Source organism: Blennius ocellaris, assembly GCF_963422515.1.
Source record: "Blennius ocellaris genome assembly, chromosome: 8".
Classification (NCBI taxonomy): Eukaryota; Metazoa; Chordata; class Actinopteri; order Blenniiformes; family Blenniidae; genus Blennius; species Blennius ocellaris.
Window position 1 is genome coordinate 9,801,341 of NC_137657.1, and position 13,208 is coordinate 9,814,548.

The 13,208-nt window shown below is 38.8% G+C and overlaps 2 protein-coding genes across 2 annotated transcripts; both read right to left on the bottom strand.

Moving 5' to 3' along the window:
* Positions 1-333: 333 nt before the first annotated feature.
* On the bottom strand, positions 334-782 carry LOC308133815 (C-reactive protein-like; the record flags this gene model as incomplete). The annotated part of the gene is made up of 2 exons (XM_080501327.1): positions 334-552; positions 642-782. 2 exons carry the CDS (start codon positions 780-782, stop codon positions 334-336), a joined length of 360 nt encoding a protein of 119 aa, XP_080357453.1.
* An 8,216-nt stretch (positions 783-8,998) lies between these two features.
* On the bottom strand, positions 8,999-10,849 carry LOC308133018 (C-reactive protein-like). The gene is made up of 5 exons (XM_080500267.1): positions 10,803-10,849; positions 10,578-10,632; positions 9,938-10,040; positions 9,552-9,846; positions 8,999-9,443 (listed from the first exon to the last, which is right to left on the bottom strand). Exons 2-5 carry the CDS (start codon positions 10,630-10,632, stop codon positions 9,225-9,227), a joined length of 672 nt encoding a protein of 223 aa, XP_080356393.1. The 5' UTR covers positions 10,803-10,849; the 3' UTR covers positions 8,999-9,224.
* Positions 10,850-13,208: the final 2,359 nt, after the last annotated feature.

The following is a 13,208-nucleotide window of genomic DNA, read 5'->3' on the forward strand; positions in this document are numbered from 1 at the left end:
ACTTGACACCTGTTCAAAGTCAAGGTAAAACATGAAACTCACCAAAGTTTGGTCAGCATAAACAACAGAAGGAAAAGGAACAACATGAGATTTAATGTAGATGCATAACTTATCAAGTTTATTGAAAAATCTTGAGTTAGAGAGTGATAGCTGTAATATACAAGGTGAAAGAATTACATCAAACAACAATTAACACCGCTTCAAATGATTTTACTGATCAAGAAAAACAATTCTAATAATAAAGATGTTTCCAAAAGGAAGTAGTAATATCCAAAGACGGAAGAGAGACTTTGATGATCAAAACTGAAGACTATGAGATAAGATCTTTAATATTCAGCGGCAGGCCAACATCTTGTCTTCAAGCATCACTCTGCCAACCATATTGAACTCTAGCGCCCTCCAGCTCAGCACGTTTCCGGGAGTGAAATTCAGATCATCTATGTAGTCCTGGATCGCGCAGGCTGAAAGCAGGAAATCCCACATGTGGACGTCAGCCAGCATGCCAACGAAACTCTGCTGCTTGTCAAAATGCCCGCCGAGAGAATCCTGGTCCTGTATTGATCACAAAGTGTTTTGATGAGCTTTTAGAAAACCACACATGAGTTCACTGATTGTTGAATACCGGGGAAGACTCGCCACACCTGTCCCAGGATAATGACCGGCTCACTGATGTTGGTTCCACCGACAAACTTGCTGATTGTGGACTCGCTATCCAGCCACAGCTTCACCAGTCCAGAGTTGCCATCCCAAGCAGAACAAATGGAGTGCCACCTATTCGCCATGACGTTCACCCCCCTGAATCGTACCACTCTATTATTGACGAAGACGTCGACCATAGAAGCTTGAGGATCATTTCTTATCTGGAAGGCATTGGGAGCATTGGGAGCAGCCAGAGAAAACAGGCTGTGGGATCTGCTGAGGTCTGTAATGAACCTGGAGGGATAAAAGTAAATAAATATCTAAATGTAATAAACGGTGCATGCTGCATGGTGGTTTTATTTGTGCATCCTGTAGTTTTCACACTACCTGAGACAGACAGTCACAGCACTGAAACTCTGTGTGGAAGCACTCAGTCTCACACTTGTTGTATTAGTTTTCTCCGGAAATGTGAACATTTGTCCTGAAAGATCTGCACAATAAATGAAAAAAAAAAAAAAAAGCAAGTGTGATGTCATTTAAAGCACCATGTATGCATAGGTGATAATTATTTCTTACATATTTCTTTCAGAAATGTATTTCAGAAATATTTGTTTTGCTGGGCTGTTTTTTAATTGGAACATTTTCTCACAGTTAAATGAAGAATATTTTACCTTGAGGGATCGCAGCGCAGGCTGTCAGCATCACGAACAGAAGCAACAATGCCATCTGATACAAAGTGAACAGAGGAAAGTGCTCCGTTTTAATTAGAAAAACTGCCATTAAGTTGCTATCAATAGTGCTAGTCTTTTCCTGAGGATTTCAACTTCAGAGAAAGTAAAGCTGTGAAAGCACTTGCAGTCACCATGATACACTTTATTCTGCACCGATGGTCATGCCGTGATCTTACCTTTGCGTTGGGCTCAGGGTGTTGCAGCAAAAATGAACAAGAACTGGAGGTTTTATACCCTCGCTGCTTCCTCATAATTGCAAATGTGTGTTTCACTGTGAGAACAATAGTAGCTTCAGACATGCAAGATAGTTCCTTGTGAACACCATTCATGCATTGCAATGATAACAGAAAGTACAACTTACATAATAACCTTTTGGGTCTTATTTTATTGAGACTTTTTTGAGTTTTGGAGAGAACCTAACAATCAACTCTGCAGCAGCTTTTAGCCTGTTTGAGCTTTCTGTTGTCATTCCATTGCGTAAACTATGTGGGATTACATGTATCATGCTGCTCTCCAAACATATTAGATCACACAGGAAACCAACTGAAACTGAGAATCAACGATATATAATAAAAAAATATATAATAAAGACTGTGGAGATCCATGAGAGTGAGAATCCAGCTCTTGTGACTCATAAACACAACTTCTCATAATGAAGTCAGTCCAGATGAAGTTTGTTTTAAGTCCTATAACCTGACTTTTTCAAGCATGGGTCAGTTTTGAGGTTTTGTGTTGGATTATATCTCACACTGACTTTTAGTGTATCAAAGACATTTTGAAAATACACATTTTGATGTTTTTATGGTTCTTTTTGTTACAAATCTATAGATTAGTCTAATTTGATCAAACATCAGCACACATATCCTATGTACAATGGAAACAACCCTCACAAAAGTAAAACAAAAAACACCAAGCAGTAATAAAGTACTGTATGCTGTGTTGCATAAATCAGCTTGTGATGTGTGCACAAACCTTTCTGTACATTATTACTTATTTCCTGATGTGAATAAATCTGACTGCTATGAAGGTGAAGATTTATAATTCAGAATTTGAGTATTTTATATGGTAATATATATATATTAAACAACACTTTTTTTTCTTATACTGTGAGACCAAACTCTCAATAATAACACCTCAGTGCACCAACTTTTCAGTTTCATTTCTCTGTAGTCTTTTTCCAGGTTTCATGTGCCATTCATAACCTGACTTTTACACCATTTTAAAGTTTGCTGCACATGCCTCCAACGTTCCTTCTTTTCCCCCTGAAATTAGGTAACAATGCCCCTCGCTGTATAGATATTTATGGAGTTACAAAAGCAGACATCCAAAAGCGAAAACAAAATTCAAAATAAATGCAGCATTTTTTCTTGTCTGCATATTTAAACATAAACTTCTGAAAGTTAGTAACAGCTTAATAATTGTCTCAATATAAACAGCTATCAGTTTGTTTACCGTATTAATCTCCATTAAAAGATTCAGTTCATGCATATGTTGAATCATATATTACTATTGTGCTTTTATTTTATTTGGTATAATAAAAAAAATTCATCGCAGTCCAATATGCTGTGGCAACAGTGAACCGGATTTGTGACTTTTGCTTCTTCCTTGTTACAATGGCTCCTATTGTGTGTTTCTATGTGGGAACAATTCAATTGTGCTTCAAGAAAAACATCAAACTTCCTTGTAAACAGAAACAGATTGAACAGATTCCAAAGCAACTTGAGTCACTGGCACCAATTAATCTTGTGTGGAACCTATAGGTGGAAAAGCTGCCACTAATGCCCCTCCGTAGTTTTATATAAGTAGATCGATTAATATTAATATTAATAAAAATATTAATTTTTTTACATCGGTTAGGCCATCTAGTTTGTACGTTTTTCTTCAAGAATGGGGTTGGAGTTTATAAGATTTTTTTTCTTCATCCAACTCCTGTTCTTCTTTTCATGGAATGTATTGTTTGTTTGTTTTTTGTTGGATTGTTGCTTTATTTTAGGTTGCATTACCTTGAAAAAAGAATAAATAAAATGAAATGAAATGAAATGAAATATACAATGCACATCTGCATCATTTGAAATTGCCTGGAGGAATTGGCTCCAGTCCGACATGACCCTATAAGTTGTATAAACGGTATAGAGGATAAATAAATACTGTATATATTTCTCCATCTTGTTTTTTCCTGGCTGATGTATTCCCTTCTCGTTAGGAAGAGGCTGCACATGACTGCTTCTATTTCCACCGACAACATTAATATCAGGTTGGACATGCACCCCCTTGGTTATGTTGACCTCCTCAACATCTGCTTCTTCACGGCATTTTGTAATCCATTAAACACAATCCTCACCCGCCTCAGTGGTGCAAAACATGACTTACACTGTTTTAGCAATGGTAGTTGGCACATCGAGGAACGCAAATTTGTTTTCACGATCAAGAAAAACCCCATCGTGAGCCAGGGTTTGGTAAATAGAGACATGGACGGACCGATGGGGCTGTTACCATAGCATAGAGAGATAACACTGTGTTTGGCTGAAGCTTTTTGATCTTTGAATTTCAAGGAGTATTTTTTTATATGAATAATATGAACAACTGTAAAGCTCTGATAATGTTTTATTATGTTGTTCAGCTGGTGTCACTAATATCAGTGGTCTAGTTGTACTATCACATCTTTTTTTTTCTTCCCCATCTGTGCAAGACTTATGTGATATGAATGTTTCACAGAGAAGGCATCAGATCAGCCAGAGGGATGAACCCTGGAGAGGGATCAGATCGAGACGACGAGACAGAGCACACTCAACTCAGCAGGGAAAAACTCTCTGAGTTTGACTTCTAGACAGGAGGAAGATACACTTGGTGGGCCAGACAGCGAGAGAGAATTAAAGCAACACACCAGAATGAAGTCGACTTTGAAGATCTGTTTTCACACTTGAAGCTTTGAAACGGAGTTTAGATCTGAAGAGGGAATTACAATTGGAGGAAAGAAACAAGGCAATAACTTTTTGTGAGCGTTAACTTTAGTGTCCGGGATTCAAAGAACGCATGTAAAAAAAAGAAAAAGAAAAAGGGCTTTAGACATCTGAAACAGGATCTTTGTGTGGATACAGTAATTGACGTGTCCTGAATAGTTTAGGTTCTTTGGGTGTGATGTTATTATGACAGCAGTTTGAATAACCAGTTTTGAGGAAACAATAAAGCCTGTTGTCACCTGATCGTCTCAACGAGGTGAAAATTGCCGGCTCATGAGGGCGTGTATGTTTGTCAGAAATTATCTGGTTAACCAAACTAAAAACGTCCTGACCTTTCAACAGGGAAGTAGGAAGCTCAATGAGCTGGGCACTCCTGGTATCATTCCGGTACGGCTTCAAGGTGCTTTTGCGTCAACACACCTGCTCATAAGCAGTGGCTCATTATCAGGCTTTCTGCAGCTCTTCATTCTAATACGTTCAATAAATTCAGGAGTGTTGGAGCAGGACTTGGAATGCCTACTTCTATGGTCTCAAACTTACCGGTATTAAGAAGTGATATACAATCTAATTTCACTCCATGTGGGTCTATCGGCTGGTATTTCACAAGTAAAGTATAAACATAATCACCTATAAATACCAACAACTCAAAAAATCCACAAGAAATATGACCATATCCTGAAACTGTTCATTTTTTTTAATACACATATCAAAATCCATTGAGAAAAAACTAACACACTCACTCTCCTAATGTTAATAAGTGAGCTGTCTTTCTCTACGTGCATTGTTTACATCCGCTGTTAAGTTCTCTGTCTGAGTTGAAGCATTGATAATAGCTTCATTGGGAAAATGAAATGTTAATGTCATTTTTTATACTTAGTGGTGTTGAGCATGTTTACTCTGGAGCCATTTTTTTAAGGGCCAATATGTACAGTCAGGGAGGAATGTGTTGATAAGGACATCCTGTATTTATGAAAACTAATTATATATAGATATTGCTCTGTAAAAAAAACAACTGTAGTGCTCATAGATCCTCAAACCTATTTTTTTGCATTTGCTTTGCACAGTACACAAATGGATGTAACATAAGACTCTACAAAATAGCAACAATAAGCTGTGCACCCTCAGTGTGAGGAGCAGCTGGGTAACCATGTGACTCAGTGTATATTGAACATCAGGAGATCTCAGCATGTATAACTCAAAAATTAATCAAATGATGGAGCTGCATGGAAGGGAAAAAGAGGAGGTGGGAGCAGCTGTCTTCATGATGGAGACTGGTTCTATAGTAGAAAATATGCAATGCTGTCTTTTGGGTTTTTTTGTTTTGTTTTGTTTTTTCCTTTGCTGAGGGAAGATAATTTACAGTAGTTGGAGAGACATTCTGTTTCTTAGCATCTGACATTAGTAGCTGCGCACCTAATTCTCAACTGCTCACTCACCATTGTACTGTATTCTTCTTCTCCCATTATCAAAGAGCCGCTGTGACTGTTGACAATTTACAAGTGCATTACAAATATGTGTGTGTGTGTGTGTGTGTGTGTGTGTGTGTGTGTGTGTGTGTGTGTGTGTGTGTGTGTGTGTGTGTGTGTGTGTGTGTGTGTGTGTGTGTGTGTGTGTGTGTGTGTGTGTGTGTGTGTGTGTGTGTGTGTGTGTGTGTGCGCACACTAATGTATAATTGTAATAAAGTATTCCAGTAATGCCATGAGACGGAATCATGACGTACAAGAACAAGAAAGCTTAGATGCATTGTTTCCACCCATGTGTAATTTCACACACTGGCGTCAAAGTAATAAGGTTACGTGTGTCCTGCTATATCGCTATGAAGATCTCCTTCTGTATATGGACAATGGAAAAAAAGAAACTGTGCAGGTAGGGATGCAAATTTCATGAAGAATGCACAGAGTATCCACGTGTGAAATGAGCAATTGGACACCGACCAGTGCAAGAACAATTTAATAGTTCATGACAAGCATGTAAAATTGTTTAGCTGTGGCGCATGTGACTGTGTATGCAATGATATTTAGAGCATTATCACGAGTTTAAAAGATTGAATGTTCTTCTCAAAGCTTCTGTTTTAACAACTCAAGCTGCCAGAGTAAATATATTCACGCATTTCTGAAATATCGTGAGTGAAGTGTTTCTCTGAAATCCTATTTATTATTAACAACACTTGTAGCTACAGAAATTATGAAACACAATTCAAGTTTACAGACAAGCACAAAAAAAAAACATTTGGTTAGACTTCAAATATATAAATATGCAGAAAAATACCAATCGGAAGCGATTAGTAAAACCCCCCCCCAAAAAAAACAGGCATGGAAAAAAAACAGAATTTCAACAACAAGCTATTGTAGATGTTTCGAAAAAAAATTCTTGCAATTCCAAAACAACAGAGATTTCATTTCATTTTTGTATCTGTCTGGTTTCACTTCTTCATTTAAGCACAGGACTTAGGTTTAGGAAATGGATATTTTATTTTGTAAAATCAACATTAAGCTCCTATGAAGGTAAGCCAATATTTTCAATGGAGGTCAATGATACATTCCAGGAAATGTGGAGACAATCAAAAACTCACTGAGCAGAATACAGAGATTGAAATAAGTGATGAGTTTACTGGAACTATAACTGTGGCAACTGTGTTATTTATTTCATAATAGTAGTCATATATTGCATTGCTGTAGTTCCTGTGATGCATATGATGCAACACACTGACAGGATTTCAACTTATTTCCTTTAACTCATAGCATCATTTTATTTGACTTGACAAAAATGTTGACAAAATCATTTCTACAGAACATGGTTAAAAAAAACATTTAGAACATGAAGAATCTTGATTTAAATGTTTATAGACGGGTCTCTTGGTCTTTGCGTGTACATTAAAACAGTACATCTTCTCAGGTGAGGATTGTACATCAAACAGAGAAAACACTAACAAGAAAATAAATGCACTGAATGCAAGTTAAATTAAATGTGGCTGTATTTTTCAGAATAAACTCACCTCGACATGTTTGGAGAAAACAACAGTGGGTGTTGTTATAATGCATCATTCTTGTTTGCAGTCAATGTTTTTGCACTTGTGTCTGTGAATGAACCCACTGTCTGTGTTTAAATTGCAGGATTTGGTAAAGATGTTGTGTGATGAATTCTAGCAGTTGGCTTAAACAAACCAAACTGTGAATTACACAATCAGTTTATGATGAGTCGTGTTGTTGGAGCCGCTGTTGCTGATCCAACCATTTTCCTGATGGTATTTCTGCGCGTTGCCTCCTGCAGCACAAATGCTACTAGCTTGCAAAAAAAAAAAGAAAAAAAAGAAAAAAGGAGATATGAGCCAAGATGTTGAGGAAAAGACAAGCCCTCTGTGGGTCAGTGTGGTCTCATGAGCTTCTTCCTTTCAAAAAAAACTCCAGTCTGGTACAACTTCAAGAGCGGCTCGCTTCTTCAGGGACACAATTTAACTGCCTATGAAGACGAACCTCTAACATGGCTACAGCACAAGACCCAACGTGGTCCCGCTCATAATGAAGTTTGGATTATATTAGAGAGACTAGTTTTTTTTCAGCTTGAGAGGCTGCAAAGAATGACCAGCCAGTGTGACCAGGGCCGTAGCCAGAGTTTCAGAAATACTGAGGTTCACCACTCATTATCCCAAGTAGCGACTGAAATGAAGACCAACATTTAATTAAAATGTAAACATTTAGAACAAGTGATTTCAATACATGTTGTGAATATGAGTGTTTGAATTGACGTTCCAAAGCATTGTTTTAACTACTTCTAATTACATACACATTGGAAAAATACAGAGGTCAAGACCTCGGTGTCCTCAATGGTAGCTACAGCCCTGAGTGTGACTTGTTATCAGACAGCCAACCCCTGACTTTGCCCCTTGGACTTGTTTACCAATAATAATGCTGATTCAAATGTGATTTATTGTGATGTAATTTAAGGATAAACAGACAATTAGAGCAGATCCAAGACAAAAAAAAACAACCTGTCTTTGTTGTCGATTTAAAAGATCATCTTTGTTTCATCTTGTTAAATTAAACACAAGCAAACATGTTCACCAGTGGTTTCTGGAATCGCTGCAACCTTCCTCATCACGGAGTGTAAATTCATAAGAGAGGGATGAGTTGTTTTACTGACTGAGAGAGTGGCAGCATCTGTCAGCGAAGAATGACTGGAATGAACAATCAAAGGTCCGTGTGGGAGTGCGAGTGTGATTTATCATCAAAGCACCAGGGAGAGTGATGAAACATGGAGAAACTTAAACCGTGTGCTAATATCCTAAGTGTGGGTATACACGGGTGCAACAACAGTCATCGAATTGAGGATATTGTTTTCAGTTCATGTCAAAAACAAAACGTCACTGTCCAAAAAACAGGGAGAGATACATGTGAATATGTTCATATTTTTTTTAAAGCCAGCCTTAAATTATAACTGTAGTTTTTTTTGGTTTTGTTTTGTTTTGTTTATCCCAGTTGGAAATAAACAAGCACGCAGATGCACAGCTTTCATAATAAGGTTGTATAAACATTTGAAGGTCAATGGCTAGCATTGAAGTCTTCCCTATACAAGCAGTGAAATATCTTCATGGAAATAATCCTTTGGGAAAAGGAGGGCTGATGACAATAAGTAGATTCCATAAAAAAAGAAAACAAAAACCTCTTGTCTGCAATGTTATTTGTTTTAATCAACTTTTTTAATACATATGATGAACAGCTGATTATAGTTCACAGAGTTGCAGTATTATGAAAGCACTGTACATTATGCAGTTTTAAAGCAACCAACATTTATGTTTCAGAGTGAAAAATGTTGTAAATAGAGTAAATAAAAGAACGATTCTTCATGTGATTGCGGGATGGAAAAAAAAAAAGATTTTCCAAGACACTGACGGTTATTAGTGACATGATGTGGTTTTTTCCTCCACCAGCACTTTGTCTGTGATCACGTAGTCCAGCGCCCTCCAGTTCAGAGCATTGCCTGGAGTGAAGTTGAGGTCATCAAAGTATCTCTGAATCTCACAGGAAGAAAGCACGTGGTCCCACATGTTGACGTCTGACATCATCCCAACGAAAGCCTGGTTGCTATCAAAGCCTCCGCCGTGAGAATCCTGCTCCTGTGGGGGAACGGAGAGGGACACAAAACAGTTTGTACATTGATCATGAGCTTTTGTATCAGCAGGAACTGGTGACAGACAAGACAGTGTGACACAATGAAACCATACCTGTCCAATAAGGATTACAGTATTACCACTAATGTTTGTGGTGGGGCCAGATTTGCGAATGGAAGGGTTTCCATTAAACCACATCTGCACCAGTCCAGTTGCTGAGCTCCATGTGGTACAGATGGAGTGCCACATGTTTGGCTTGTAGTCCCATCCTCTGAATTCAGACTTCTGATCCAGGACGTGAGCCTCCATCTCCTTATTTGCTTCATCCCAGAATATCAGGAAGCCATTAGATGTCTGGCTCGTAGCCAATGAGAACAGGACGTGGTCTCTTTTAAGGTCCGTGAAGGCTCTGCGAGTATGACATGTTGATTTGGTATGACATAGGTGACAGTCAAGAGATTTACGTGAGCTTGTTGTGTCTCAACATTGGGTTACGCTACCTGTGGCAGACAGTCACAGCACTGAATTGTTGATTGGTTGTAGTCAGCTTCACACGAGCTCTGTTGTTTTGCACCGGGAATGTGAACATTTTACCTGAAAGATCTGAAAAAGAATAATATTTATAATCAAAATAACAGAATTATTTGAGTTAGAATTAGTAATAGCATGTGAAAAGTTACTTAGTCAGTGAAACAGTTGTTTTGCACTATAGCAAAAAGGGTTTAAATATTTAGGAGGGTGATTTTAACTCCCAGATAGCGTGCTTTGAAAAGGTCTCCCCTTGTTTATGCTTAAAATTAAAATTTGTAATGTAGTATTTTAATTTGTATTGAAATCCCATTTATTCTAAAATAGATGGGAAAATAACTAACACAAGAATCGATGTATAAAAGTGGTTTCAACATCTAGAAATACTCTTGCATGTGAAGCCACGTCACTCCTCTGAAGAAAAACAAACTGAAGATAAAACAATGTCAGCAGAAATCATGACATTCTGATTAACCTTCTCACCGGTTTGATTGTTGCTTTTCACAGTGTTAATACTCAAAGACGTTTAATAAAATACAACAATGTGTTTAGTTAACAAATCTTTAAAAGATATTGCTGACTATGACCGGGTGAATTAAAACATGCGCATACCTTCAACACTTGCAGCTCTTGCTGCCAGCATAGCCAGAACAATGAGCAGCTTCATCTGTTAGAAAAAGGAAAATCACGGTAAGTAAGATTTTATCAGACAAATTTCCCCATGTTGGGTTGCTGCTAATACACACAGTCGACAAGCGGTAGAGATCAACTAGATCTGAGTGGCAATGATAATGAAAATAAACTTGTAATCTAGTAATCAAGTTAAAATCTCCTCACCTTGACATCAGAATCAGGACAGTGTGTGCAGGGCTGAGTTGTTGTTTGGTCTTATGTAGTCACTTCTTTCCAAGTTATGCATATGTGTGTGTGTTTCCTTCCTTTAACTGGTTCTTCTTTTTTTTGTTGCAACACACACAGCCTTCACATGCACTATATGTTGATGAATCAACAGAAACCAGTAAAAGTCAATCCTTATTTTTATTGACGATGTACTGAGGCCTCAGTACCACAATGAGTGAACTGTCCATGAATAGTCCATCTAAATCGCTAATATTTTGTTTTCCACACTGTCCTGTACATACAAATACAAAAAAAACCTCTTTTTTATTTGCACCAGATGAGCAGGTGCATATGGTGCAAATGTTGCACCAAATGCACCATATGCTTGTTCCTGAAGTTGGTTCAGATTCTATCAGAAACTGTGGCTCAGTCCAGTTCGGATTACCCCGTTTATAAAAGATCTGTTGACGCCATCAGATGTCATACTTGTCATTAATTATGCGTCAGGGATTAGGCTGGGGATCTCCCTTTAAGAGTGGACGGGCCACATGTCTGGGCGGTCTGTTCCACACCTGTAACCAGTTTCTGTCATCACCCCTGGACCCGAAGTAGGAGGATTGCTGAAGAGCTGCTCCCCAGCAGCTCAGCTCACCCAGCGTTAGCAGACAGCTAACACGAGAGGCCTGCAAGCAGGGGCCTTCACTCCTCGACTCCTCTGCTGACCCGACCACGAGGGTCAGACCTTCCCCTGATCCAGAGACCAGCGCCCAGAGTCTGCTCTCCAGGGAAACCAATCGGTTCCTCCAGGACAGGACCAGGGAAACGACGCCTCACAGAACTTCTTTGTGTTTTCCTCAACCAGCAGGAAAACCATCACAGACCTGAGCGACCAGCTCCTCAGTCTGAACAAAGGGAACAACCAGGAGCTGCAAAGAAGGACCGCTCCTGAAACATCAACTTCATCTTCCTCTCCTCAGCCTGCAGAACCAGCAACCACAGTTAGCAGGAGGTGCTAACTACCAGAGAAGACACCAGCTTCTCTCCAGCAAGGACAACAACCGAACTCCTTCAAGGAAGTGGTAACAACTGGTCATTACCTGAGACTAGTTAAACCTGATGCTATGCATAGAACTGTTTAACTTTATGAAGATGTGTTGATTCTGTTACAGTGATTGCGTTCTTTTGATAATGATATTAGGAGCCGTCAACTTAACCACTCTGCCACAGACACAGGGTCTGCATGCTAATCTTTGCTTTACTAACTTAACTCACAATCCTACACATATCCCATCAAAGACAACATCACACCATAACCGAACACCATCTGACGACTCCTGACGTTTTACAGAGCAAGTCGCATACACATAAACCCATTCTAGAAATGGTCCTTTAGCAGAGACACACCAGAAGCAGATGCTAAGGCTAGCTTCCATGTTCCATTGTTCCCCGCACATGGTCGAGACCTATGGCAGACTTCCTGCTCTCTGATAACCTCCATTTTGAGTGTAGTTTCTTGTGATCCGCCATCTTGTTTTGTAGTTCCATCACACGTCTCACACGCACACTCCCTCCACCTCTCTCTCGCTTTCTCTCTCCACACACACACCTACACCCACCGAGCTGTATATAGGTAGTTAGAATCTGTGTTTTATTTGTTTTCATTGTAAATAAATATAATTTTTGGAATCATACTTGCTGTTTTATTAATGCGCACAAAGGTGAATGAAATGTCGACCTCTTCTGTGTCAAGAACTCCAAAATCCTTCAAGCTTTACTGTTAATTCTGGTAACTGTAATTAATTTAACTATTAATTCAAATTCCTGATTAACTTTTTAGTACATCTTGTGAGACTGATATAACGGAATTGGCTATCATTTCCTGTTAAGACAGGTGGTGCTCCGAGGTATCTGATACAGATCAGATTAAATTTCAATAACATTATTAATAACTATCTTTGATAATTATTAATCACTATCGATAGCCAACCAAAACATAAATAGCGATCCTTATGAGGTAAGAAATCCCTACAGCTATATATGTCCTGTCTGTATGTGTGTCTCTGTTGGTCTGTTAGTCATTGATGTCTCGTCCGTCCTGCTCGCTGTCTGGAGTCCGGGTCTGCTGTGCACCTCAGGTTGAGGAGCAACCTGCATCTCACGTCGGTCTGTACAGTCCTTTTAAATAAAGACTTGATTGAACTCAGCCTGCCTCGGAGTCCTGCACTTGGGTCCTGTCCGCTACCCGTGACATTATGCTTTGTTTGCCATCTTAAGCTCTCTGTGTGTCTTGTATCATTTCCTTTTCCCTTACACCCATTTTAAAGAATATCTTAGAAGCAGACAAGAACATTTTTTTTGGATTCATCTGATTTTTCTGGACTCATTAAATTGGACTTGAGGGTG

Coding starts and splice junctions, on each gene's coding strand:
- LOC308133018 (XM_080500267.1), bottom strand. CDS start 10,632: ATGAAGCTGCTCATTGTTCTGGCTATGCTGGCAGCAAGAGCTGCAAGT. Junction 10,041..10,577: donor AAGAGCTGCAAGTGTTGAAG/GTATGCGCATGT, acceptor ATTCTTTTTCAG/ATCTTTCAGGTAAAATGTTC. Junction 9,444..9,551: donor CTGTAATCCTTATTGGACAG/GTATGGTTTCAT, acceptor GTTCCCCCACAG/GAGCAGGATTCTCACGGCGG.